Below are 25,341 nucleotides of genomic sequence, written 5' to 3'. Positions count from 1 at the left end.
CGCCGGTCATAGCCCTGACTAGGATGCCAAGAGTTACGGTCATAACCGTCCGAGCTATCGACTATGACGACTCTGACAAGGAACATAGCCAGCATAGCTGAGGGCTATGATGGATATGATGGACAGCTAGTATTTAAGGACACTCGTTAACACTTGTAATTAGTTTTAGCTACTGTCTGTTACTTTCGGAATCAAAGCTACCCTACCTTTCAGAAACCCAGTTACCTTCTTAGTTCGTTAAGAAGCAGTCTTCTCTATCGATATCAGAATACCTTAAGCCCTTCCAGGCCTAAGCAGGATCGGTTGGACTTATCTGACAACGCCTTTCAGACATAGATCCCAATGTTTGTTCGTGAGACAGAGCCAAGCGATGCTTGTAGACCTATTCAAAGGTTATCAAGGTTTACTTCATGGTTTGTATCAATGTTAATAGTGGTGAGGAACTGGATACACGCATGCATCTGCCGCCTCCTGGCCAAAGCCCCTCACAGTACCAGGCCACAAAAACTGGTATCTCGGAATCTGGCAGAGCAAAGAAGCCCTCATTATTTATATATCCTAATCAACTTGCTGGAACTCCCAAAGCGAATCAGCTCATAAGTTTGCGAAGCACGGAAATCCTTGAACATGGCCGAGGGCCAATTTGGGGAACCAGTTTTTAGCAACTCGTCTACACTTTTCATAGCAATTTAAAGTTAAAGAAGCAAAATAATTTAAATTGGCAAGGTGGCCGAGCGGTCTAAGGCGCTGCTTTCAAGATCACATGATCTTCCTGAATAAGGGTTGACCAGCAGTGAGGAAACTCTCGCGTGTTCGAATCACGTCCTTGTCATTTTTTTTATTTGAGCCCATAATTATCGCTTCGCTGCAATCATTTAGAGTGTATTATCTAGAATTCTTAAAGTTTGATCCCTCTTGCCCGCAATACCCAGGTGGCAAGTCCTGGACCATAAAACTCAGTTTTCTGATTGTATCCCTTGTATAGACGTCCACCGAGTAGGCTGATGGCGTCTGGATTACCTGCGGCGCTAAGCCCTCCTTTATGAGTTTTCCGTTTTGCTGGTTCGAGTTCACTGCAGGCAAAGCCACGCGAGTAACCTCGAGCTGCAGCTTGCCACTACGTGAAGAAGTAACTGAGATCCCTATCTTCTCAAGGTCGTCGCGCTCCTTCGCGGCGATCATCTCCTCAAGCTCATAGATGTCGACGGTGATATCTAAGTTGTGATCACTAAACGACTGGCACCTCTCAGGTGGCTCGTCGCGGTCCAAAGGTACTTGTTGGCCTGGCTTCTCGATGTCCGTCTCCCTGCGCCATGCTTTCTCCAATTCCTCATGGAGCTCTCTTACCTGCCAAAGCTTATTTGAACAAAGACCTGGGCCACTTCGTCTCGTCCCTTTCGATGGGGGTACCTTCACCGAGTTGGGATTCCCCCCGCGCGGTAAGGAAATTAGAAGCATGAACATTGCTGTCGCGAAAGATCCTCCAATAGCTTCGAGACGCTTGATATCATCATTGGTCCGAAAGCCTTTTCTGTACAGCCATGCGCGAAGTCCCATATCGATCTCTCTGTTCCATATTGACGGCTAGAACAGATGGAGCTGGATTACTATGCGAGTTCACCCAGAGAGTGTCTGGCCCAGTGTGGACAACCAACTTTTGAAAGAGGATAAAAGAATTCCAGTCACCTTTTGTGACTGGTGGCCAGTCTGCTGGCTTTGTCCATGACGAGAACAAAGAGTAGCGCAGTGTACCCAGTTTCTGCGCCCTGGTGCTGCTCTCTCTTTGTCACTTCTGGTATTTGTCGAATCTTTTTCTTTGCTGAGTATTAATATTTCAGATCACCCTGATATGATGCTGGACCTTTTTGGCTTCTCAATATTGCTTTCAGGCTACACGCACTTTCACTTCATACCCACCCAGTCTCCATCACGATTATATAATTTTCTTTCATGGCGAGCTGCAGACATTTGCGTTGCAGACAGCGCCGCCGGCGCTCAGGATCATATCTACCACATCCAACCTTCTGGAAGAGCTTGCCCAAAATCTGGTTTACCAATATCGCCCTCCGAGAGCTACAGCGTCAGACAGCCAGCGACTATCCTAGGCATCCCCCAGGGTTCTGTGGCCCTCTCTATGCCATCCATGACTTTGCCGCACTGACGTGGTTTATAGACCGCTAGATACTTCGACCGAGATCGTGTCACGTCTCACCCCATCTTCTCAGAAGGAGCTTAAGCGATTTGCACGGAACGGGGGCCCTGATATCAGCGATATTCGAGATGTATGTCCTTTATGTGTCAGACTTGCTTTTTACCGCAGCTGATCTTCCGAAATCTAGTACCCCCTTCCTCCAACCCGCGACGCCCACTCCACAACGCCCCCAACACACAATGAAGAGGACATCGGCCCAGAGGCTTCAACATCCCCATCTACAGATAGGCGGACTTGGAACGAGAATTCCCGCAGTGGCAGTCTCAGCACCATCTCAGTGGTGTCCTCACTGGCGAAAAAATATCAGTGAGGACTTCCAGCAGCAGGGGCACCGCCAAACTAAGAAACTCTGAGAAGGAGACCCTTCACAAAACCGTCAAAAAGGCAATCAAAAAGAAATCTCAGCGCCGAGGCCGACAGGGCGCCGGAAAGAACACCACTGCCTATGACAAAAACTTTGAAGAATTTTTGATGGCCACCGGCATCTATCTTGCTGATGTTCCCGATGCTGATGGTGAATGGCCTGCACCGCCGAGGAATATCAAAGAGATCAGAGAACACCTTGCACGGAGCGGGCCAACCCTTCCAGCTTCAAACTTGGAAACCCTCTTTAACAGGTTTCGAAGCGAGCGTACACGAGCTCTATGCGAACAGGATGTCATATATAATTTCCTTCCCCTGATAGAAGGTCCGGACTCTGCACAGCGCGCCTCTACCGAACAGCGCCACAGGGAGCTGCAATTCGACCATTTCAGGCCATTGGCCAGACACGGCCTGGTGCAGCCCAAGCCGGACCGGGTCTACGCGTCATCCACCCATACCCTCAAACGAAAGATCTGCGAGGCCTTGAGCGACAGAATCCGCCCTTCAAAGCGTGCCCGGAGCACCATCTGCCCAAACTTCACTCTAGAGCTCAAAGGACCTCACGGGAGCGGTACAGTGGCCGAAAGGCAGGCCTGCTACAACGCTGCCTTTGGTGCCAGGGCGATGCTTGCCCTACGCGCGTACGGCAAACGTGCCGGTGATGCGGGTGCCGTCTATGACGGTAATGCGTATACACTATCGTCGACCTTTGAGCGGGACTCTGGCACTCTTACTCTGTACGCGACCTACCCGCGAAAAGCAAACCGCCACGGCGCGTCGGAGTATATTATGACGACTATCGATAGCTGGTCGATGAAAGGGAACATGGAGAGCTGGGAGAGGGCTATAACGGCGTATCGGAATGCGCGTGACTGGGCAAGAGAGAAAAGGGAGGAGGCAATCAGGGAGGCGAACGAGATGGTCTCTGCTGGGGAGAGTAGTACTCGTATTACTCGTTCTACTAAGAGGAGTCATGCTGCTGAGGCTGATGAGGGAGAGGCCAACCAGATCGGACTGGGATCATACGAGACACATTGAGTGTACCGAACAGCCAGCAGCTACGAGTAATTTCTGAGATGAAACGAGTGTGTAATAGTAGGATAGGTCTGAGTCATAAAGCACCGAGCCAAGCAATATTCATTATCCAGATAAATAATACCCCACCTCTCTTAACAAAACTCCAAATACATATACAGAAAAGCCAGTGTTAGATCAGCCTGTTTTCAACATAAACATAAACCGCCCAATGACCAGCACCAGGCCTAAAAGGTCCCGTCATTCCAAACATGCGACCTAAACCGTAGAGCGAGCCTTGACCTGCTGCTTCTGACCACTGCCAGCCTGAGGCTGAGGCTGCGGTGGAGTCCTCTTTTCATCATGAACGTCATCGTCGTCAACCGTGGTCTTGACCTGACCCTTTGGCTTCTCCGAAACCGAGTCCGCCGCGGCGCCGGAATAGTCGATTGAAGAGCCCTTCGTCTTCTCGTCCTCCGTCGTCTTGGGGTTTGCGCGCTGCTCTTCGTTGACGGAGTCGCGGACGAACGCATTGTCGATTTCGGACTCGACTCTGGGATCCTTGTAGTAGGTTTCTGTGCGTTCCGCTCGCTCGGCTTGTGCGTGTTCCTCGTCTTCGATGGCTTTTCGCTCTTCTTCCAACTCCTCCATGTGTCGGAGATCATCGACACTGGGTTCGTACAGATGCCAAATGGTGTAATGAGGTAGCCCGACGACGGAAAAGCCCATACGTCTGGCCATCTATTCCACAATTAGTAGGGCGGAGGATAGGCTCAAAGTAGTGGCTTACCTTGCCAAATCCCTCGGTCTCCGCGTGCTTCTCGAAACTAAAGGCCGGGAAGTGGACACCTGCCCGGAACACCTTTGCCTTGGCGAGAATACTGACGCCTCCTACTCCGTCCAGTTCCATTTCCATGTCAGGGTCTCCGTACGGGTCACGGAGGTAGGCCAAGTGAGGCCTCCATGTGGCGTATTCGGCGTAGCCTTCCACAATGACTGCGTCCTCGTCTAGCGTGTCTGCGAGTGCTAGAGCCGTCTCCGACTCTTGCCAGGAGTTCAGGTCGTATGGTTGTTCGCCGCCGAGCCAATCGGGTAATGGTCGCCAAACGTCTGTGGAACATTAGATTGTGCCTGAAGTGTATGGCTCTCAGGATACTCACTTGGAACAATGACATCTTTATCGTGTCTCATAAGGTCTTCCAGAATGGTAGTCGGTGCCGTAAGCACATCGGCGTCTCTCCAATAGACCCAGCTGTGTGTCGGTCGAAGTGTCGCGCTGAGCAACCAATTCCGCGCCTGGGCCATCCGCTTCCTACGCCCCGCCTGCGCAGCAAAACCATGCCTGCTTTCCACGTCCTGATTCACCTGCTGTCCGAAATCCTTTTGTATGACAGAAATCTCGCCGAACGGCATATCTTGGTTCGGGTCGTGCTGAAGCTCCTCCAGCATTTTCAGCAGCATCTCGTTCGTCTGATCTTTCGAGTCGGATATGAGGAAGGCGAGGTCGATGAGATGGTGCGGGTACGTAAGGTTTCGGAGATGCGAAAAAAACATTGGCAGGTGGGAAGCGGCATCGCGGAGAGGGGTGCACATGAGCACCCGTTCCTCGTGCTCCCACCCACTCGATGTGCCCTTGGTTTTCGCGAGGTCATAATATCGCACCGTCTGTATATGTAGATGTTCCGGTGATGAGGAGAGGAGACCGAGTGAGAGCACGGGGAGAACGGAAGCTCGCCATGATGGGAAGATGAGGATCAGGAGGAGGAATGCGACACCGCCGAAGAGGAACAGTCGTTGGACGAGTTGTTTTCGCCGTCGCAAGGCAGGTTGTGAGCGTGGTTGGAATCTTTGAAGATCTGAATGTCAGCCAGATGATTTTCGCAATCCACACTCCGCAAGGCGACGGAATACTGACCGATGGGGAGAGATGGAAAATGTGCCTTGGCCTCCTCGCGGGTAGGCCGTATACCCATTCGCAAAGGCGTGGTGCCTACTCATCTCTGCAGGTCATTCACCATGTGTAGCCCTATCCCGACCCCCAAGATACAGAACCGTTCGAGTTCGCAAAGCGCAGTCAGACGTTGTCGCAGCTCGGATCTCGTATTAGGAGACGAAGACGAGACAAGGGGCCGAGCGAGAGAGAAATGAAGGTCCGGCGAGGTAGCGAACAGGTGTCAGGGTGATCCCGAGGTAGAGAAGAGTGCCGGAAGGAGTGACAGGAAGAAGATTGTGTCTTTTTCACGTCGCATCGTTTAATTGCATGGAAAGCGATGACGATCACCAACGCTGGGCCAGACTGGCCGGAAGATCGGGAGTCGACATGATCCGCTTCACCTCCAAATGCGGACGGCGCAGCACAGCATCCCGTTTGCGGCCATGTAACCATCTGTCAGTTCCACGGTTCGCTTCTTTTTATTCCAAGGTACTGTCTGATTTTTCTATTTACAGGCTATACAGAGTATTATATATCGCTTTGCAAGGCTAATAAGCAACAGAATGACGAAATAGAGCATCAAAGCGTCAGATGCGAGGTCGAAGCCACCACGAACTCCGAGGAATGCAAGGAAAGTCTAGATGCAGAAAAACAAGGCACAAGGCACAAGGAACAGGAATGGTCGGGAGATCGCCCGCTTTTTCAGACCCAATTAGGAGCTCAACCGTGATATTCTCGACGACGGTGACCCCATCCCCTTGACACCGATCTCAATCTGTCGCATCAGCTTCCCGAGCAATGCATCCATCTGCTGGTGGTCTCGCAGGGCGGGGATGACAGATCCGGCCTCATATTCGCTGTCCAAGATATAATATCGCTCTCTACCCCAGTTCTCCACCGTGTCGCGCTGGAATGCGACTCTCGCTATCACTTTGGCGGGGACACTGGCTCTGTTCATTGCGCTCTTGGAAAATACTCGAAGGACCGGCCGAAGCCCCGTTCGTGTTGAGTGTGCCATTCGAACTGATAACGGGGTTGCAGTCGTCAAGTGGCTCTCGCCCGTCATGCCGCCAGGGTCGAGTGTGTATATGTTGAGGGAAAAGTTTCCGGTCTAGATATGGTACGGTCAGCTCGGTGTTAGTCAGGACGGCCATGGATCTTACCAAGACCAGGCTCCGCCGGAGCGCATACATTGCCGCGCTCATTATCAACTTGCTGCTTCCGAAACGCTTGTTTCCTTCCTTTGCACTGAGTGCCGCCCCATTCTGCAAGTTTACAGAGTCTGGGTCTTCAAAGTATCCGAGTGTCCCTTTCGACATTGAGGAACACCCGATATTGATAACCCTTGCACCACCATTCGGCGTACCGTCGCCGGCTCGGAACGCCTCGAGCAAGCTAACGGTCAGTAAGAACGGCGCAATACAGTTTGTTTGGTAGACCGGGTCGTGGCCATCTCGTGTGACATGATCTGAGACGTATGACGACATGGCGGCGGAGTTGATCAATAAAGTCACGGGAGGTATTTCTTTGTTATGGACTCGCTCGACGGTAAGTTCTGCGAAACTGACGACAGAATTGAAGTTGGCCAGGTCTACTTTGAGGACTTCAAAGGACCGTGGCCCGATCAACCGGACGCGCTCTCTGACCTGCTTGACGCTTTCTGATCTGATGTCGCGGGCCAGAAGCAAGAGATGGACATAGGGCTGTGTCTTTGCGATGGCAACAGCTATTTCTGAGCCAAGCGACCCATTTCCTCCTGTGATGATGGCCGTGCCGACCAGCGGAGTCGCCATTGGAACTTTTATATGAAAGGAGAAGAACGGACGTAGATTACAGGTAAAAGGTAGATAAAAGAGATGTGGCTCAAGACAATGTCTCAGCGGGCGGGACAAGCTTTATAAAGAGAAGAAGAATGATGGTCTCGTTTGACGGAACCACTGGGGAGACATTTGGGATATATTCAAGAAATGGTCGCGCGGCTCCCCCAGGCCAAAGCGAAAAATAGCAGGCAGCTCCGCACGGGAAATCCTTTGAGACGCCGAGCTTTGGACCCAAGATGCGCCAGACAAATCTAGATCGCAGCACTGAGACTTGCCCAGTGGGGTTTCAGGCTGGATCAGATCCGTCACAGAGAGGCGAATGGAGTTGGAGATGGACAACACATTCCAAGTTGGCAGGAATACCTTCTCTCGCCAAATCCCCGAATCTTTGGGAAATAGTTTGAGCTATCGGCCCACCAGCTGAGTGCTAACTAATAGGAAAATTCTTGACGCAAGGAAACTGGGAGAGTTTTCTTACCCGTATAATTTCTTTTTGCCCATCGAATAGCAGTGACCCTCGGTCTCCCCTCCTATAATTAACCCCAAACTCAGGCAAGACATTGGCATCGGTTGGACGTGTCATCGTCGCACTGCTGGATAATTCTGCAGTCCGCTTCGCTTCCATGCTAGTCCCTCCCATATGCCGCTTGACCGAGCCCGCATATAATATTGCGCTATTGACCACCACTCTCGGCGTGGCTCACTGCTCAGCAGGGGTGGGGACGCGCAGAACCTCAAGGCTCACTACTGCCCTTTTGGCGAAGAGCATCTCAACCTGACTCAAGTTCCAGCCTGTAACCAGCCAAGGACTCTACAATCAACACTGCGTTTGCAGGACCCAGTCTCCTCCAGCTGTACCTACCCCTCGCCTATTCTTGCCGCCCAGCCTCTAAACCGCTGGCTGCCGTCCATCAAAAGTGCAAAACAACAAAAAAGAGATCGCGCCATTCCAGCTAACCTGACCGAATCGTATTCCGGGCGCCCAAAGCAAGTTGCAAAGCTGCGATGGCCTTTGGAACAGGCTGTAAACGAGACTAGCTTCGCGCCCGAGGCACGGCAGTCAAGTCTCGAAGCGTCGAGGTTCGTCGGTCCAAGTTGCCGTCAGCGCCACCGTCTGATGTTGAATATTATCGATCGCAGTCAGTGGTAAGGTTAAGTAGTGCCACATCGCCACGCACTTGCATGATTCGGCTTCCTCCGCACTTACCCCGAAGATCCTTCCAGTCACTTTTTCTTTAGGCACTGCCGCGCTCGAGCGGACAAAGACGAAGGTTTGGGAAATATCGAGCGAGAGCGAGCGATAACGCCGAGGGGATGATGCAGAGTCTGGACGGCCCACCGATAATTCAGAGTTCAAGGGCTCTTTTCTTCCTTTTGTTCTTTTCCTTCTCCCTTGTCAGACGCTAGACCCAGACGCCTCCAAATCTCCATCCCCGGAAAACGCAAATCGGTGAGATTCGATCGCCAATGACTCGGGATCTGGAGCGGGGATGACGGGGGCTGATTCATCGGAGGATATTTGTGACAGCGGGTGTCAGAGTCTTGCGTGACCCGAGCATGCCTCCGAGCAAGGGTTCTGAGATGCCAAGGCTTTCGCTCTGCTGGGATTTTTTCTTTTCCTGCTTTATCCGGTGGTGAGTGAGATGGCGTGGGCTGCGTATGTGGCGCGCTGAGGGTGCTGGTTGGCGCGATCTGCACTACCGGCTAAGCGACCATGTCCCGACTTCGGATATACTGCACAGTCACCTGCAAATATGACTTGAAGAATTGAGGATTTGTTGCTTGCCTACTTTTCTGCTTGCTGATTTTGCTCAGCTGAGAAAGTTGGATTTGTCAGTTGGTCTTGGTCACGCAAGTCCCTCGTCAGTTTGCTAATACCACTAGCAGTCTTAACTAGTGACTGCGTGCATTTTATACTAACGCACTCCAAACATGTAGTATAGTATCTGTCTTGCAAGGTATCACCACCACTACCATATGACCCAATTAGCCTACATGGCTAATTGACTACGATATTTCGAAGAATAACTCAAGATCCCAAGGTTCAGGAGAGTGAGACTCGCTTTGGTGACACGGATCAGAAGAGTCCGACTGCTGGGCAACTACATAAGCCCAAGGGCCAAGCGGAAATATATCCATTGGAGGTCAATCGAGGTTGCATCTTGACTTGGACCTCAGCTGTGGACATACTCTGCACTTTTCTCTTCTCTTCTCGTCTCTTTTTTATTCGGACCTCTTTCATCTTTCTTCATCGCCCTCCTGACGTAATACCCTGACAAAGCTCTTTTACATAGTATGTCTCCTAAATTCCATTTACGGGCTGTGGGTTTATCCCAGAGGAAACTATGCCACCACAAATAATTACGCACTCACGCTCTCCAGAGTCCAGGCTTGCTCCAAATTATCATAGTCAACCTTCAAGCATTACACACCTGCATGTAGTCACTAACTGATATTTGTGACCCTATGCTTAAAGGCCTGACGCGCCGTAATCTGGTTTCCCAGATCAAACCGCGTCATGGCACATACAAGGTCTTTAAACTCATCATCAACACCCTTCCAGTATTTGAATGGCTCTCGTGGTGTGTCATGGTTAATCCATTCCGAGTCACCTCGAATACCTGAACCCAGGGATTGTCACCAGGATGCTTCAAAGCCCCATAGAGGCCATCTTCATCTGCAAAGTAGGAGATCTGGCGCTCTATTACGATAGCGAGGGGATCGACACCCTCTCCCAGCTCTTCTTCTCGAACCGCGAGGATAATGCGCTTGTGGAGGGTGATAATGCACTGCGTAGTGGCCCGTTAGTTATAAGGTGCGCTTTTGAACATTCTCCGGAGACTGAACTTCCAACAAGAGCAAACGAGAAGATATCTGAAGGCTTGTTGACAGGCCCTCTTGCATGCGCTTCGGGACTCCTCCACATCCAGTTGCCTTCCTGCTTTCCGACCATGTTGCAACTCGGGGTGGTATGGGCTACATCTCCGAGATCCCCAAGTTGGGCTTCGTTGACCAGGATTTCATCATTTTGGTCTTGCTAGTTGATGAACACGTTGTCCATTTTGTATTCTACGAACAGTAAGTTGCTATCCAGTGTTTCAAGATGGACAAAGTACCCGTGTGAACAATATCTTGATCGTGGAGCTCAGCAAGTCTAGTAAGGGCATTCTTGAGAATTTGCTTGACTACCACAAGGGGTAAGTCCTTCTGGACAAGGGTCAAAAGGTGACCTGTGAAGTGTTCAAAAACAAACATAGACTTGTCAGGTATGGCAAGGCGGACATGGATTGCATTGTCACGTAGTCAATTGTTGACGTCTGAGGAGCCCGTGAGCTGCGTAAAAAGCAGAGGGTGACTTGAAGACGTGCTGGTTGCCCGATGGAAAAGGGGCTTTTATGCCAAAATGGATGTGCGCTGGAGCGAGCTCGAATATGATGAGCTCTTGCAAAAGCGACTCGCTAGAAGAGCTCGGGATCTTGATGCCAACATTGGGGGTATATTATGGGAGGCTTGCAGGGATAAAGTTCTTCAATTGCTTGCACGGGAAAACGCGCGTCACGCCTCCTGTCAGCTATGATTGAGTATCCAACAACCAATACCATCTGAAGGTTTAGTCCTTGGAGCTTAGCAGACAATCTTTCCGAATATACCAGGGTCAAAGCCTAATTGATCTAATAGATGAATTAGAGAGTGTCGGCCGGAGCCCCTGGCTCCGGACCCCGCGCAAGCATTCCTCTCACCATTCCATCGAACATTCCTCTCAGGACTCACGAGATACAGCGATTGGAGCAGTAATATTGGATAGCCCCTGTTTCCTTATTTAGTTTAGTCGATCCTTGTGCTTAAATAGTGTCGTTTCCCCAGTTATTCAGAATGGCAGACCTCTCAACTTTTCCACATCCTCCACCTAGATCGACGGCCCGGCCGACAGAGAGTAAGTACACATGATTTATAAACTCACTAAGCAGACGCTTGATACTACTCAGTTTAGTATCAAGGCAATTCTGAAACCTAGTAGAGTCTGATATCTCCCCCAATACTGGCAAGTTTATCGGCAATCTTATAAGGAGCATCTTCTTATATATCTGGGGAGTAATTCAGTGCCCCTGCTCTTGGTGGACGGCGATGAAATCAGGTGTTTAATGTGACCTTTCTATTACAGTAAAGAATTTAGGCACGAATAATCAGATGAAAGCCCATTTAGTGAATGCTGGCATTCGAGCAAACACGTATTCTTGCTTCCTCCTACTATCTATCAAATCTGAAACCCAAGGTCGCACCGAGTAAGTACCTGGGTAGAGCAGCTCATTCCCGAGTTTCCCATGGAATGCGGTAGTATTACACTTGGGGCCGGCTCCCATCATCCTTACGCGCTGCAAATTCCCGCGCTGTCATAGATAGGTAGAACATGTTAAGTTGCGCCTGAGGGTACTAGGCCAGATACTAAGTAGATTGCCTTATTGTTAGCCATGCAGGTAATCTACAGGATATTAAGTTACAAAGCGTGCTACAGGTATATATGTCTTGTGCTGTTCCAGGAATTCCTCTGGTAGACCCGTACTGATATCCTTACAGTATTTATTATACCCAGTGCTCCTCTTTATGTTAGCCAAGTATATCGCTAGATATATCACCCAAACTACTAATATGTTAGAAAGTATAAAAGCTGTTATACCACCCTCCCAAGTAGCCGTGCAGTTCCTAGAGCACATCTCAACATCCGAACTTTATTGTTATCAACGTCCAAAAGCTAACAATTCCAAGTCATAGTAACGAGAGATATGTAACAGGGAGCACTGAACAATATTCAAAGTTCCCCGAAATGTCTAAAACTATACAACAGTAGGGATTTCCATGCTGCCATGGAGCCCCCTAGGCAGCAAGGAGATAGCCGCTGTCACTCTAAATAGCTGGGTCTTTCATACAGATCTGGTTCATATACTTGTGCCTCTATTAGCCCTTTTAGCCATTCGCGAGGGCCCAGGGTGAATGGACCAACCCAGTGCAACGTGATCCAACTGCCTGATTTTCTGGACCTATGCTGAATCCTTCACAGCACACTCCAATCAATACTCCAGTTCTTTAGATTTTGCACCTCACTCCATGCTTTCTCAAAGATATCCACGATTCTCGGATTCTTCTGAATAGCCTGGCCATTTGGGAGGGACTGGCTAACTAGACTACCTACCTCATTCATTGCCCGCCGCAGGATGAGGCTTGTCCGCGCTGCCTTGTTTCTGCCCGCGTTGGGCGGCATTTGCCAGGCTATGCCCACTGAACATAGCCATAGCCATAGCAATAGCCATAGTCATGCTCATGCCTGGTATTTGCATCTGCACGACGCGCACAATGCTAGTCTACAGCACACCGATCAGAACAATGCAGATACGGGGGTATTGGCTAGGAATGTGAAGCGAGCACAGAAGGACAATCAGTGCGGAGGTCGCTACGGAAACATGTTGGTAGAGGCTTGGGAAGATGCACGAGACGCGGTTGATTCCCCTCTCCGTTTCCCAAATATCTATTTATACATGCATGCGCTGACTTGTCTGTGGTGGTTATTGCAGTTTGACGAAATGATCGAACGTAGCCAGAGTTTGGCTGACTGGTTGAGCACAGAACCGGACGACATACCAGGGGAGGACGAACCCGAGCTCTACTCGGCATTACTGACCTTTGAGGCATATTTTGGAAAGTTGGATCGGGACGAGGACGGGGCCACGGTTGTTGAGGGGAAAAGAGGTGTGTTTGTGTGCATTCTACTTGTTATCCAAGAATGGCTGACTGAAAGGCGGCGCCTAGATGTTGCCATGAAACTTAGAACTGCACTCGATGCCAGCACGAGCACTACTCGGCCAATCATTGACCTCCGCTGCGATAGTACTTGGTTGGAGCATATTGAGGGCACAAGTTATAGGGACACAAGGCCTGCGGACCGCGGAGGAGATTTAATCAGGGACATGGGTGACCTGGGAGTCTGTCGGCCGGCCGACGCAAAGGAGCAACTGGTTGCTTTTTGGTGTGGTGATAAGCTAGATCCTCACAATCGCGCCGAGGTGATCACCTTCTGTCCGGAGCCAAACAAGCAGTACACCGATTTTCGCCTGAGCGCATACAAGGATACGACATATGAAAGCCGCGCCTCCCACCTCGATGATTTCAAGGACCGTTCGATGACATTTACCCTTATCCATGAGTTATCGCATTCCTACGCAATACTGGGTCCAAGCCAAAAAAGCAAGTGTTCCCTCCCCGTGTATTGTCATGGCCGATGAATATAGGCTGACATGACTCCCAGTTGACGTCCCATTCGAGGGGGGACCAAACGGGGCAGCCTATGGATGGGGGCCAGTCACTACCCTAGCTGAACAGAGCTCGGAAATGATGAAGAGGCGGATTATCCTTTAATAAACGCCGATAGTTTTGCGTTCACGTGGTTGGTGAGTTCGTATCTTCGCTATTTAAATGTGATAGCACACAGGTTCTGACATTGTGCTTTAGCCATGTACATGGAAAATAACGACTGGCATTCTGGATGGGCTCTTGATTATACGGACATGGCATGACAAAGGTTGGCTAGTCAGGGGATAATGTATGAAAGGTTATTGTCTAGTTTCGTGGGGGCTGTTGCAAAAGTTGATCTTCTTCTTTGACCCTGGAAGTGGTTGGGGACCATATATCTAAAACACAATGTTCACGACCATCTCTTGGGTAGTGGTTGAAAAGTCATTATAAAAATCATGGCACGGTGTACCTAGATTAGAAATAAATCAGTAGACTCCAGTAGGCGTTCAAAGTCTGGAATATAGCCTGACATATTGGAAAGTGCAGCAAAAAAGAGTTCTTCCACGCTTGAAAGACTGGGCATCCGAGCTTCGGATTCCAACCTAATCATCCCCCTCCCACGGGAGCTGCAGGGCTCATGCAACCAACCCTCCAGAGCGTAAGATATGTATCCTATGGCATTCCTGCCGATGAGCAAAAGCCCAACCCAATCACCAAATCCTCGGCCCATAGTCCAGCCCCCCTTCTCTCCCACCCCACCACAACCCCGCCACATCCATTGCCTGCTCGAACTTATTCTCCTCGAGAAAGCTCAGGCGCAACGGCGACTGGAACTTCACATGGAGCCTACGTACTGTATCAAGGGCGCCGATTGCGCTCTCGCGCTAGCACACTATTGCAAACGGGATATAGCGTCTGTCTAGACCGTTTGTGTCCCAGGGGAAGGATTCCCATTCGCCTGCTTTTATGGCTAGTTGTATGAACCGGGGCTGTGAGGCTTCGGTTGAAACTTTGACTGACGCTTCCTTGCCATGGCGATTCTTCTCCGCTGCTATGTATTGGAATGCGTCTTCAGCCACGGATTCATTAACCAATGGTGCGTCTTCCAGTAACATGTGTGTCTGTGTCCGTTCAACTGTTGGCGAGTTTAGCTCGAGGTATTTGAGCCGTTGGAAGGATGCTAGAGCGCTAAGATGCGTGTATGGCTTGACAAATCAGGTTGTCAGTATCATATCGTATCGTTATCACGACCATAAACAAAATGGACAAGGGAGGGAGGATGGAATTGATGGAGGCAGGCAGCTGAACAACCATACCAAATCTGTATTCCGCCTAAAACACAAATCAAGACCCAATCGTTCCACATGCGGAAGTTTCTTGGCCAAATCTCGTAACTCCCCGGGGGAGAAAATACACGCGACAGACCGCTCCTCACTTGACCGCCGCACGCCGATGGGGTTCGGTTCGTGCATGCCAGCAAAATATGCATCCAGGAGCGGGAACCAGGTATGTCGCCAGCGAAGCTGGCGGAGGGTGCTGCGGTGGTGCCCGACGACCTTGTGCAGGACTTCCTTCGGGAGGTCGTTGGCGGAAAATGCAGATAGGTGCGTGATCTGGCGGAGGAGTCCATCAAGCGACGACGTCACGCGTGAGATGTTTTCTGCTCGCGTTGCGTCGTGAATTCGGAATGATGCCGAGCGCAGGCTTGATGCAGCGCCGGGACAATCGGAAAGATAGTTGATTAGAATAGTCATATCAGCGGCGCCGTCCAGATCGAGGTGGTGGAGAGTCTGCCGCTGGGCAAGAAATCGCGCCCATGTAGCCGCCTGCTGGGGCGAGAAGGCCAAGTTTGCAAGACAGAGTACCCGTAGAGGCGGTAGTATGGTAGCAGGCGGCAAATCAAAAATGGGCTTGGGCGGACAGTCTGCGCCGTTGAGAATCTGTGGCCCAGGGTTGTACTTTAGGACCAGACGCTTCAGGTTTGGAAGTGAGAGGATGACAGCACCAAGGGCGTTGATTTCGATGTTGTTATGACTGCTGGGGTTTGAACTGTAGGTGATGTTCAGAGACTTGATGAAAGGTGCGCCTAAGAGGAGGTCGTCTTGAACAAGTGGTAGGGGAGGGCCTTCGTAGTAGAAGAGAGGTGGCGGTTGCTTTGCGTTGAGTGTGCGAACCAACTCCGGCGGGAATGCGATGCTGCGCCATCTGGATCTGGTCAGTGTGTCCAGTAGTGATTGCTGTTGCTTCGCACCTGATACTTTCCAGATTTGGCAGACTTTCAACAAGCTTCAAAATTGAGGCGCCATGACTATCGGCTGCTGAGCCTTTTTGTCCCCAGAGAATAAGGAAGCGGACGTATTGGTGTATGTTCACAAGATCGTCTGGCCCCAGGAGTTCATGCAACCGTTTATGCTTGTTGTCTTGGTTAAACACCTGCGAACCCCGCCTTCCTCCCGGAAAGCAAATGCGAAGAGTCTTGAATAGAACAGGTGATACGATCTCATGGAAATTGCGACATGAGAGGTTTAACGAGTGCAGTGCTGTCCATGACTCCCACTGAAGCTTATTGGACGCGATTGGTTAGTTGCATAACACCACCACTAATGAGGCTGAGGAAGCTTACACAGTCAATGACCAACGCCCATATCTCTACCGGGATAAGTGCGAGCAGAATCTCGTTGTTGCTCGGGGCCATGGTCTAGTAAACGCAATGCGAAACAGGCAGGATGATGTGTGGAAAGAGGCTGTCGTTACCAAAGCGATCTTTAGGGGCGGCCTGTAAATTACACTTCTGGTACACAACTGTGTTGCCCTGTACTGCATCGTAAATATTGGTAACCCAATGTAGAGAGGGAAAATACTGACCTCATCTGAAGAGGTTTTTAGAGTCGTACTAGGTATGGCCTGACTCTTCCCTGCGTGTTGGTTCAGCGAGGCAACGTGTGAGATTCCCAAGTACTGGCAGGATCCCGGCCCATCCGGCGCATCGGTGGAACTCCCAGGGTCTAGCCGCACTATGTTGTAGGCAGGAGTTTCAGCTATCCAGCACTGATTGCAGTCTGGCTGTCGGCTGGTCGTATTGTGCCGATGCCTCCACTGTGACTACCACCAAGACCAGTACTACCACGAATATCACGACTGTGTCTCCTTCCGGTATAAGCTCAGTCGCAGTGTCGGGGATGGCGGGGCGCGGCTCGTAATTAACTCGCCCAACTAGGTTTTGGAACGACACGCGGTGTTGACGCTTCGAAACCTGTTGGATTTGGCCATGGTCGAGAAGGCTGGCAATTGTACCAATCAGAGTCACGTCGATCCACCACCTGTTATCCTTCACATAGTAAATCCAAGTCTGCGAGCGGCGCTTGGGTTCGGAGGGGGCCTTTGAGAATGCTGTCGTGGAGAGGTAAGTTATTATCTCAAGTTTTGATGATTAATGCAGTGTGTGCCAGATCTGTGCTACACATGAACCAAAGAATCTCGTGGTTAGTTAGGGAGTTTAGTGAATCGAGTTGCCGAGCCATTTTAAGCGCCTGCCCCTGTCGACCGCTCAGCCACTCATCATCCACATCACAACCCTAAGAACTCCCAGCGCTAAACAGCCTTCTCCCCTTCCAAGGCATGGACGCGCGCGGCTAGAGAATGAGAGAATCATATCCATTTATAGGATGGCTTCCGCCCCCACCTTATAGTACTATAATTGTGATACCACCCCTGTTAGCGCCAGGATCCAGCGGCTCCTTTCTATTTCCCCTCTCCTTTCTGAACCTCGAGAAAAAGCTCACCTCGCCTTTCTCCCTCTATTCTACAACCCCAATAATATCACCACCATGGACGCCTGCTACTCGATGCACAAGGGGATCATCTCCAAAAACGTGGCCGTCATCCCCTGCGGCATCACAAACACAACAAACCCGCACGTAACATGCTGCGTCCGCGGCGACTGGTGCATGAGCGACTCAATCTGTCACTTCAACAACACAGACGGGGATTCAGGGTATTATCGCGCAGACTGCACGGATCCAACACTGCAGGATCCTGCGTGTGCGACGCGCTGTGGTGAGTACAGCCGTCCCCAGGCCGGAACCCGAACAACGAGCTACGAGAGGGAGGGAAATTTGGGGAAAGAAAAGTAGCGCTGACGATCTATCCCTAGGCAGCCGCAAACTCTCCGACATCCGATACAACTCCAGCTCGGGCTTCTGGGGCTGCTGCAACTACGACGCCGAGGGGAAAGTGGACTGCGACGGGCCGAGCACTGAGATTTTCCCGGGTCCAGATCCGGCGGATCTTGTGCAGATACAGTATCTGCCAGAGGAGGGGACGCCAACATATGCGGTTGCAGATCCAGCAGAGACTTCGGTGAATAGCACGATAACTTCTTCCGGCGAGGGCGAGAGTGGTGGTAGCAGTTCTGGGTCTTCATCGTCTTCCTCGGTCAGCATTGGTGCAGCGGTTGGTGGTGGAGTTGGCGCGGGCCTGGGGTTGTTCTTTATCCTGTTTGCTGTGGTGTTTCTTGTGCGGCGGCGGCGGAGGACTGGGAAAGAGGTTGAAAAGGGTAGTGTGTATCCTCCACAAGAGGAGGAGGCCCGTCATCGATATCAAGCCAGGTCAATCCATGAGCTGGGAAAGAGAGATTCCCAAATACCAGCAGGGGAGCTAGAGGGCGATTATAGTCGACGGTTTTGAGTTGCACAGTACAATATGTTAATGATAATGATCGATATAATCAAACCTCATGGAGGCGATTCGTAATCTTGATGAATCCAAGTCAGCTTGCTACATACTGAGGGTTTTGTTTGCGGCTTAGACCTGTGGCAGCATCTTAGGGCAATAGAACTTATATCCCAAAAGAGTACAGCTAGGCTCATGTCTGCGCTCGGCAGCTGCTTATAGATATTGGAGGGTATCTATTTGTTATAGTTAAAGGTTATGTGGAGTTGATAGTCTAGAATACTACCATGATAGAGTATTATTTAGATCATATCACTGAGACATAACAAAGTCAGGGCCATATCCTCCATGGTCACAAACCAATATGGATGTAGAGTCACACAGTCCCCTTGTCGGTATTGTTAGGGAAGGAACGAAAGACCGCTTGACCACCTCAATAAGACCTCGCCTTACCCCCAAAACCTCCTCCAGCACTAATGTGTCTTTCAAGGTTACCATCGACTGCATCGCTACGGAATAGCTTCAATTGAGAAGACTTGCTGCAACCCGACTGGATTAGTTGTTGAGTCGTCAGTCTGTTGCTTACAGACGGGGATCCACCTTTTTAACTCGAGGTCGGAATTGGGAACTCGAACATACGCCGCGACGGACGACATTTGATGCTGCCTATACATTTATTCTACGGAGATATCGCATTTGGGCAGAGTTGTTTACTGATTTTATTTATTGTACTGGTGTACAGATATCCAACTGTTCATGTGCTTCGGACAGGCCTATAAGAACCTCAAATGGTTTTGGTCTTTTCAACATTAAATGTTTCATCCAATGGCATACAACTCAAATGAAGCCTCTCCAAGCCCCGCTGCGCCCTCCAAAATTGCTCGCCAAAATAATCTCTGGACACCCCTGGATAGCTCACGACCACTTTCGAACAAACAACTCGGAGACCTCCCAGTTCTGTGGTATCCACGGATCGCCCCATACCATCATCCCGACATCCCCGTTTGCAGGATCCATGATATCAGTACACAAATCACACTCGTTGAACATCCGGGCGACACGAATGATATTATCCCGAATCTGCGGGAAGGGAAAGCAATCCAGCCAGGGGTGATGAGGGACGTCGATCTGAACAACTGTTGGGGAGAGAGCTGGAGGGACGTCCCAAGAAGGACGAGTGTCTGCAGTGCCTGAGAGGGCAGAATTAAAGGGAGAAAGGATATCATCGTCCATTTCCCGCAGCGCTAAGCCGAGGACGGTGAAATTTTGTATGAACGCACGCAAGACGTCGAACTTGGTTAGGGTCATGAGGTGGTCCAGACACGGGTTCCCGGCGTAGTACCGCTCATACGCGGCTTTATCGAAATGGGCCATCATGGTCGTGGCTTCAGTGAGGGATGCGGGTTGGTGGTATGTTAGACCGTCGGTCGCCCTCGGGAGGATGAGGGTTTGGTTTCGACTACTCCTTGCCAGCTTGATTGCTGCTTTCTGCTGGTCGCGGACGACTTTCCGTCTTTCTCCTGGGATGGGCGTCAGCGTTAGTGGGACTTTTTGAAGAGATCGGAGACTACTCTGTACTGCGTCTACGTACGTTGAGCCCGTTGGTTCAGCTTATTCTGCAGTCTCCGCCGTGCAGCCGGGTCGGCGACCCCTGTCCAGTCTTCATCGGGCTGACGAATCCGCGCCCGAGATGAAATTGGGCAAGTAGCGATATCTACGTTTGGCATTTTGATTGCATTGAGTGAGGGATGGATAGATAACAGCAAGAAGATGGACTTTGACGGGGATTTTCTTTTTCTTGCCTCCGCTGATGTACCGAGAGCCGCGTGGGGACCGGGAACTGGTGGGCCCGCTAAGTATTGTAGATCCCCGCCTCGCTGACGCAAAATCAGCCAATCAAGATTGATCATCCCTGCCAGGGGTGATTATGGTTGTTCAAACTGGATCTACTTGAACTTTTCAAGTATAAAATATGTGCGTGGCAGAACTCTGCTCTGCAAATTCCAGATTAACATCAAATCTTCCTCAAATCACACCTCGAACGAAATATGCCTACCTTCTCCAGCCAGGACATCCCCGCCCTCCATGACCAAGACATCATCGTCACCGGAGGCAACGCCGGCCAGGGGCTAGAGCAGTAATTCTGGTACAGACCTATTATTTTCCCTAGTGGATAGCCAAAGAGCACCCCAAGTTCAAATGTGACCCTACCGTTGACTCTTCTTTTACCTACAGAATGGCCAATCACCTTCCGTTAGAACTCGTCTATCAGATTGCCAACTATCTCGACTCAGCCGGCGTTCCGCTCAGGCCTTATGCCTTGGTCTGCCGTGCATGGCAAGTCGTATTCGAGCCCTTGATCTATAAATACCTGAAGTTTTACGTCCACAGTGAAGACTTTGGGACGGGGAAGAATGGGATTATTCGCCACTTTGCTGAGCCGATCCAGACAGCCACCACCCACGAAATTATGAGCCACATCAAGGGGGTTTCCCTCGCGCAGTTCAACGGCATCACCTCCACCCCGCGTCGACGGACTTTTGTGCGCGATGTCACGTATAGAATTGTTGTTCCGTACCACATACACGACTACCGCGCCAGATTTATCGAAGGACCTGGGGTAAAAGAGCCATATACCAAGGACAATCCAATCAGAATCGCAAATGATCAAGCCTTCAAAGCTGGGGTCATCAAGTTATTCAAGAGCTTACAGTCCTGGAGTGAATCACATCGCCTCCGTCTCGAGCTGGAGCTCATGGGCCGCGAGCAAGTGCTGGAGCCGGGGACCAAGAAATCTGGGCCTGTCCGAGAGTATAGCGAGTGTCGATGGGGTGACCGTGTTACTCAACCCTATCGCGCCCGATTTCCAGGGGAGGATGGCGAGTTAGAGCTCTCTCTTCTTCCGTGCGCGTACGAGATGCATTTCATCAACTGGGTCAAGCGCTGGGATCCGACGCATCGCATCTGGCCAGGAGCTGCCCTGAAAATCGCGAGTCGGTGTCCGAATCTACATACCATGTCTCTTGACCTTTACGAGTACGTTCGACCGGATCACCTTGACTATATGCAAGAGCGACGGAAAGGTGCACGATCCTTTCAGACTATCACCATGTGCCATTTCGTGGCTGACATTGCCTTTCCTCACAGCACTGAGCGAGGGGGTATCGATGCTACCATCCACCCTGAGAGTATTTAGATACGAAAATCGTTGTGAAACCGTGTGGCACAAAAGTCTCCCTGGCCCGGATCTCCTTATTGATGGCAAAGACATGCTTGGACTCAACCTCCGCCAACTGAGCAGCCATCTGCAAGAGCTGGAATTAACCGGCGTGATCTTGGATCGAGAGTTTCTGTGTCCTCCTGATGAGAACGGGAAGCCAGCTCTGCCACTCGTCGAATGGCCACATTTGAAGGTGCTTGTCTATCACGAGATGCCGAACTTTCTCCCCTCAGGTGAGTAGGTGATGCATCTGTCCATTGTTCTTTTAAACCCAGTGTTACTCCCTTTCCATGTCTACTAAAGGAAATCAGGAAAATGGCTCTCCGACCCAACCGCCGAAGACCTCGAAGACATCCTACTCCCAGACTGGGACAGCCCATACCAAGACGACTGGGAGACCTTCCGCATCATAGACGAGGAACCCTACCGGCGCTCAGAGCTCAACTCAGAGCTCGCGCAGCGCTGCTTCACATCACTCGGTCTAGCCGCGCAGCACATGCCGCAGCTGAAATCACTGACCTTCTTCTTCATGGTTAGTCCCACACTTGGGCTCACTCTTTTTACGGACGAGGCTACGGGGAAGAGATTCATACAGTGGCAGGCTTCGAGGCCATTTAGGCATTATATGCCTGATCAACGTGTTGCGGAGGCGTGGGGGCTTGGGCTGGATGGTTTGGAGGATTTGGGGAAGACTGGGGGTTCCTTGTTTAGAGTGAGTCTGAGACAGTGGCCTCCTGTTAGTGCTTGCTAGAAGTTGGTCAAGGGCATTTGATAGAGACTCGTCACAGTTTTAGCATATGGTTTGTGATCTCCAATACTAAGGATGGAAGGAGGTATTTGCATGGATTTGTAGTACCGGTCTTCCCATTCTTATCCTTCCTCTGATTCTCAACGGCAAAGAACCCAGCCAGCCCAGCCGCAATGGCAACATTCAACCCCAAACACGCAATTGTCGCATACAGGCCTGGCCAACACCCCGGAAGTCCTCCACCCGAAAAACAAGCAACCTGATGATCCCACCAACCCCACCAAAAACCGTTGGGAAGACGGACCCCGTGGATAGTTGGTGCTCACCCCGATGTAGTCGGGCAGTATGCTGGTGGTGATGTTGGGGATGATAACATGATGTGTTGCAGCCCAGGATGCAAACGCGACCCGGACGGTGATGGCCAGGAAGGTAGCAAATGCATTTAGCAACATCTGCGGGTATCAAAATTATAGGCTCTAGTAGTGCACTGCTTACCGAGTGAGTACATACGACCACAGGGTGTGGAGAACAGGGCTTCCCGTCCGCTCAGCCGTACTTAAGCCACACTGATAAACGTGGCCAGAAGTTAAATGAGCCCCGAGGGTGTCGCTGCTTTATGGGTGACAGGCGCTAAATCATGGGTGAGTATAGGTGAGATGGGTGAGAATTCGGTGAGAATATGACCCACCAGGGTGAGTGGGGGTGAGAAGGGTGAGCTACAGAACGCTACGTATAACAGGCTGAAATCATTATTCCTCCGCCTCTGACATAAATAGAAAGGGCTTCTCCCACTTCTATCCGTTCCTTTTTGTTGTCCTATATTCCTCGATTCCCCTTTTCATCACGTGATCATGACTGGTGATGACCTAGAATTCGTTGTCTCTCATTATAAATCTATCGAGATTCCCGACGTTGCGAAGAGATACGACTTACATGACCTTGCCCTTGATATTCTGTCAGAAGCCACAAATATAACAGAAACTCCGCCAAAATTGGAGAGAAAACGGAAGCGCTCGAATAGCAAAGTGACACCCGCAAGTGGCAGGGCCTCGCAGCAACACGAGGATACATCGAGAAGTTGCTCCAGAAATACTCACAAACGTGTACATTTGAATGAGTGTTTGGCGTTACCTAGACAAACGTCAAGGACAAGTTGTGAACGGGACTCTCTCAGCGGGCTGACACAAGACTCTGATGGGCCAGCCCAGCGAATCAATCAGATCTCCTTCCACCCTCTGTTAACGGAGTCGCATTTCGAGGCTCAAGATTACGATCAACTTATACGGGAGCCTTGTCCGCCTTGTGATACAATTCGTCTTGATTCAACGACCTCATCTTGAGGGTTCCGAACGTTGAACGAAAATGTGCGATGACATGCCTGGTCAGTGACGCGCAGGATCGCCCGTTGGAAGGCGTCGGGGTAGAAGTGAATGTTTGTAGGGGACGCGCGAGCCAGTCAAATGAAAGGCCATCTTACATAATGGCCATCTTGCTTGGCAGGGGCACGAACCACATAACCGATCAGGTGAGACGACGCGGAAGGTACAGCAACAACCATCACGGAATGTATGCAACCGCCCGTCGGTTAGCTCCCTGGGCTGTTGTCCCGAGCATATGGAGACTCCTCGGATAAGTGGTGGCGTGCGGAGTGTGGAATTCAAGCTTCAAATAGCTTGGATGGATAAGTCGCTGTTGGGAGATTTAGCCGGGCCGGCCACCTCAAGCCTTTCGCACGCAGGACTTGACATTGGAGCACAAGACGTGGATTCTGATGAGGATCATTCCCGTCCCTCATTTCCCCCTGCGAAGAACTACGGAATCCACCTCCCTGTTTGCCCGATTGACCGGCCGAGCGAAGTAATTCGCGCATATGTTATCAGGCACGGAACGACTTTATAGAGTATTGTAAGATATATTAGAACCAACATGCAAATCGATGAGAAGCGATTTCGATCTCTGGGTATTGGATCGAGGGAAAGCGTGTAGCACGCACCCTGCTAGTCAACCGTGACGATGTTGATGGTCACTGTATATATATATATCCCGCTTCCATCTGCTGGTGAGATGTCACTGGTCAAGAAAGGCATTAGAAGAGAGTACTGCCTCTCGCCACCTTTGCCATTTTTGATCCACTCTGATGTAGCCTCCGGAATCTCTAAACTTAAGCCAGCCATCTGCGGAAATCGCATCCATTAGGTATATTGCAGGCGAATGGGATATACTGGATACTTCACGCTATTCGGCGTATCTACCCCTGCTTCCAACCGCCGAATATCCAACCCTTTGCAAACGCAAACAATGCGAGCCTCACGAGCTAGACCGATCCCTTCGACATTGGCTTTCTTGCAAAGCGTCAAGCCACGTGCCCTAGGGGGAGCAGCATGTGTCCAAGTCAGTTATCAGTCGCCAGGTCCATACAGTCTGCTAACCATAGCAGGTACCGGTCGCTGTTGCCCTGCACCCGCTGACCACTGCTGCCAAGGAAGTGGGATATGTAATCAAGACGCGCTTCATCAGTGCTGCGCTCATGGAGGCTTGTGCGACAAGCCCATGAAGTGCTGCACCTTGGGGTGCGCACCACCGGACGCCCAATGCTGCAGAGGCGGCGTACTGTCCTGGTGGGCAGAGGTGTGTTATAAGGCCCGACGGTACGACGGGATGCTGCCCACCAGCAGGGTATTACGAGTTGTCGCAAATTGTCTACTGGTATTGGTATGTCTATTGGTACATCGAGGTCTATTATGTTCGGATTGAGGTGACGACATCCATTCTGTCGTTGACCTCGTCGAGGGAGTCGTCGTCATCTAGGGTGACCGTCACCGCGAGTAACTCTGCTTCGGCAAGTTCCAAGTTGGAAGGCATCAGCTCCAGTCTTTCGGAGGCTGCGGCGACAACGCCGGATCTTGCCAACATTCCTACCTTGACCAGGACGTCTACCGTTTCTACGGGATCGACCACATCAACCACCACGAGGTCATTCCCCACCTCTTCCTTTGACCATGACGATGACGATGAATGGGAGCCTCCATCTGACTCGACGTTCTCTTTTTCCGACATTCTCTTACCCGACCACCG

At 50.9% G+C, this 25,341-nt stretch overlaps 9 protein-coding genes and 1 non-coding gene across 10 annotated transcripts; 5 read left to right on the top strand and 5 right to left on the bottom strand.

Annotated features, from left to right (window-relative positions):
- Nucleotides 1–720: 720 nt before the first annotated feature.
- On the top strand, nucleotides 721–832 carry BJX68DRAFT_t163. The gene has a single exon. It is a non-coding gene; the product is annotated as a tRNA-Leu (tRNA).
- A 53-nt stretch (nucleotides 833–885) lies between these two features.
- Nucleotides 886–1,557, bottom strand: BJX68DRAFT_273516 (uncharacterized protein; the record flags this gene model as incomplete). The annotated part of the gene is made up of 1 exon (XM_071047484.1): nucleotides 886–1,557. One exon carries the CDS (start codon nucleotides 1,555–1,557, stop codon nucleotides 886–888), a length of 672 nt encoding a protein of 223 aa, XP_070892092.1.
- Nucleotides 1,558–1,754: 197 nt separating this feature from the next.
- Nucleotides 1,755–2,603, top strand: BJX68DRAFT_36807 (uncharacterized protein). The gene is made up of 3 exons (XM_071049033.1): nucleotides 1,755–2,117; nucleotides 2,174–2,282; nucleotides 2,340–2,603. Exons 1-3 carry the CDS (start codon nucleotides 1,951–1,953, stop codon nucleotides 2,520–2,522), a joined length of 459 nt encoding a protein of 152 aa, XP_070892091.1. The 5' UTR covers nucleotides 1,755–1,950; the 3' UTR covers nucleotides 2,523–2,603.
- Nucleotides 2,194–3,634, top strand: BJX68DRAFT_250698 (uncharacterized protein). The gene is made up of 2 exons (XM_071042295.1): nucleotides 2,194–2,282; nucleotides 2,340–3,634. Exon 2 carries the CDS (start codon nucleotides 2,684–2,686, stop codon nucleotides 3,611–3,613), a length of 930 nt encoding a protein of 309 aa, XP_070892090.1. The 5' UTR covers nucleotides 2,194–2,282; nucleotides 2,340–2,683; the 3' UTR covers nucleotides 3,614–3,634.
- Nucleotides 3,635–3,868: 234 nt separating this feature from the next.
- Nucleotides 3,869–7,315, bottom strand: BJX68DRAFT_259921 (Anp1-domain-containing protein; the record flags this gene model as incomplete). The annotated part of the gene is made up of 6 exons (XM_071043788.1): nucleotides 3,869–3,928; nucleotides 3,959–4,330; nucleotides 4,380–4,699; nucleotides 4,750–5,445; nucleotides 6,288–6,633; nucleotides 6,686–7,315. The coding sequence occupies 6 exons, from the start codon at nucleotides 7,313–7,315 to the stop codon at nucleotides 3,869–3,871; spliced, it is 2,424 nt and encodes an 807-aa protein (XP_070892089.1).
- Nucleotides 7,316–9,787: 2,472 nt separating this feature from the next.
- BJX68DRAFT_259920 (kinase-like domain-containing protein) lies at nucleotides 9,788–10,597 on the bottom strand (the record flags this gene model as incomplete). Its single annotated transcript, XM_071043787.1, has 5 exons — nucleotides 9,788–9,916; nucleotides 9,964–10,131; nucleotides 10,197–10,302; nucleotides 10,393–10,411; nucleotides 10,459–10,597. 5 exons carry the CDS (start codon nucleotides 10,595–10,597, stop codon nucleotides 9,788–9,790), a joined length of 561 nt encoding a protein of 186 aa, XP_070892088.1.
- Nucleotides 10,598–12,552: 1,955 nt separating this feature from the next.
- BJX68DRAFT_273511 (uncharacterized protein) lies at nucleotides 12,553–13,750 on the top strand (the record flags this gene model as incomplete). Its single annotated transcript, XM_071047483.1, has 2 exons — nucleotides 12,553–13,510; nucleotides 13,641–13,750. 2 exons carry the CDS (start codon nucleotides 12,553–12,555, stop codon nucleotides 13,748–13,750), a joined length of 1,068 nt encoding a protein of 355 aa, XP_070892087.1.
- A 761-nt stretch (nucleotides 13,751–14,511) lies between these two features.
- BJX68DRAFT_273510 (uncharacterized protein) lies at nucleotides 14,512–16,322 on the bottom strand (the record flags this gene model as incomplete). The annotated part of the gene is made up of 4 exons (XM_071047482.1): nucleotides 14,512–14,832; nucleotides 14,944–15,832; nucleotides 15,879–16,183; nucleotides 16,251–16,322. The coding sequence occupies 4 exons, from the start codon at nucleotides 16,320–16,322 to the stop codon at nucleotides 14,512–14,514; spliced, it is 1,587 nt and encodes a 528-aa protein (XP_070892086.1).
- Nucleotides 16,323–17,400: 1,078 nt separating this feature from the next.
- Nucleotides 17,401–18,347, top strand: BJX68DRAFT_36702 (uncharacterized protein). The gene is made up of 2 exons (XM_071049032.1): nucleotides 17,401–17,683; nucleotides 17,781–18,347. The coding sequence occupies exons 1-2, from the start codon at nucleotides 17,455–17,457 to the stop codon at nucleotides 18,311–18,313; spliced, it is 762 nt and encodes a 253-aa protein (XP_070892085.1). The 5' UTR covers nucleotides 17,401–17,454; the 3' UTR covers nucleotides 18,314–18,347.
- Nucleotides 18,348–18,996: 649 nt separating this feature from the next.
- On the bottom strand, nucleotides 18,997–20,096 carry BJX68DRAFT_250684 (uncharacterized protein). The gene is made up of 2 exons (XM_071042294.1): nucleotides 19,890–20,096; nucleotides 18,997–19,818 (listed from the first exon to the last, which is right to left on the bottom strand). Exons 1-2 carry the CDS (start codon nucleotides 20,023–20,025, stop codon nucleotides 19,214–19,216), a joined length of 741 nt encoding a protein of 246 aa, XP_070892084.1. The 5' UTR covers nucleotides 20,026–20,096; the 3' UTR covers nucleotides 18,997–19,213.
- Nucleotides 20,097–25,341: the final 5,245 nt, after the last annotated feature.

This window comes from Aspergillus pseudodeflectus, assembly GCF_044049435.1.
Source record: "Aspergillus pseudodeflectus strain CBS 756.74 chromosome Unknown BJX68scaffold_116, whole genome shotgun sequence".
In the NCBI taxonomy this organism is placed as follows: domain Eukaryota; kingdom Fungi; phylum Ascomycota; class Eurotiomycetes; order Eurotiales; family Aspergillaceae; genus Aspergillus; species Aspergillus pseudodeflectus.
Note: the sequence above shows the minus strand (reverse complement) of the source record. Positions and strands in the feature narration are given on the sequence as shown.

What these genes read in the sequence shown, in the direction of transcription:
- BJX68DRAFT_36807 (XM_071049033.1), top strand. Translation starts at nt 1,951, where the DNA reads ATGGCGAGCTGCAGACATTTGCGTTGCAGACAGCGCCGCCGGCGCTCA. An exon ending in TATCCTAGGCATCCCCCAGG is followed by an intron (nt 2,118 to 2,173) that starts GTTCTGTGGCCC and finishes CGTGGTTTATAG; the next exon opens with ACCGCTAGATACTTCGACCG. An exon ending in ATATCAGCGATATTCGAGAT is followed by an intron (nt 2,283 to 2,339) that starts GTATGTCCTTTA and finishes TCCGAAATCTAG; the next exon opens with TACCCCCTTCCTCCAACCCG.
- BJX68DRAFT_250698 (XM_071042295.1), top strand. Translation starts at nt 2,684, where the DNA reads ATGGCCACCGGCATCTATCTTGCTGATGTTCCCGATGCTGATGGTGAA.
- BJX68DRAFT_36702 (XM_071049032.1), top strand. Translation starts at nt 17,455, where the DNA reads ATGGACGCCTGCTACTCGATGCACAAGGGGATCATCTCCAAAAACGTG. An exon ending in TGCGTGTGCGACGCGCTGTG is followed by an intron (nt 17,684 to 17,780) that starts GTGAGTACAGCC and finishes ATCTATCCCTAG; the next exon opens with GCAGCCGCAAACTCTCCGAC.
- BJX68DRAFT_250684 (XM_071042294.1), bottom strand. Translation starts at nt 20,025, where the DNA reads ATGCCAAACGTAGATATCGCTACTTGCCCAATTTCATCTCGGGCGCGG. An exon ending in GCTGAACCAACGGGCTCAAC is followed by an intron (nt 19,819 to 19,889) that starts GTACGTAGACGC and finishes CGCCCATCCCAG; the next exon opens with GAGAAAGACGGAAAGTCGTC.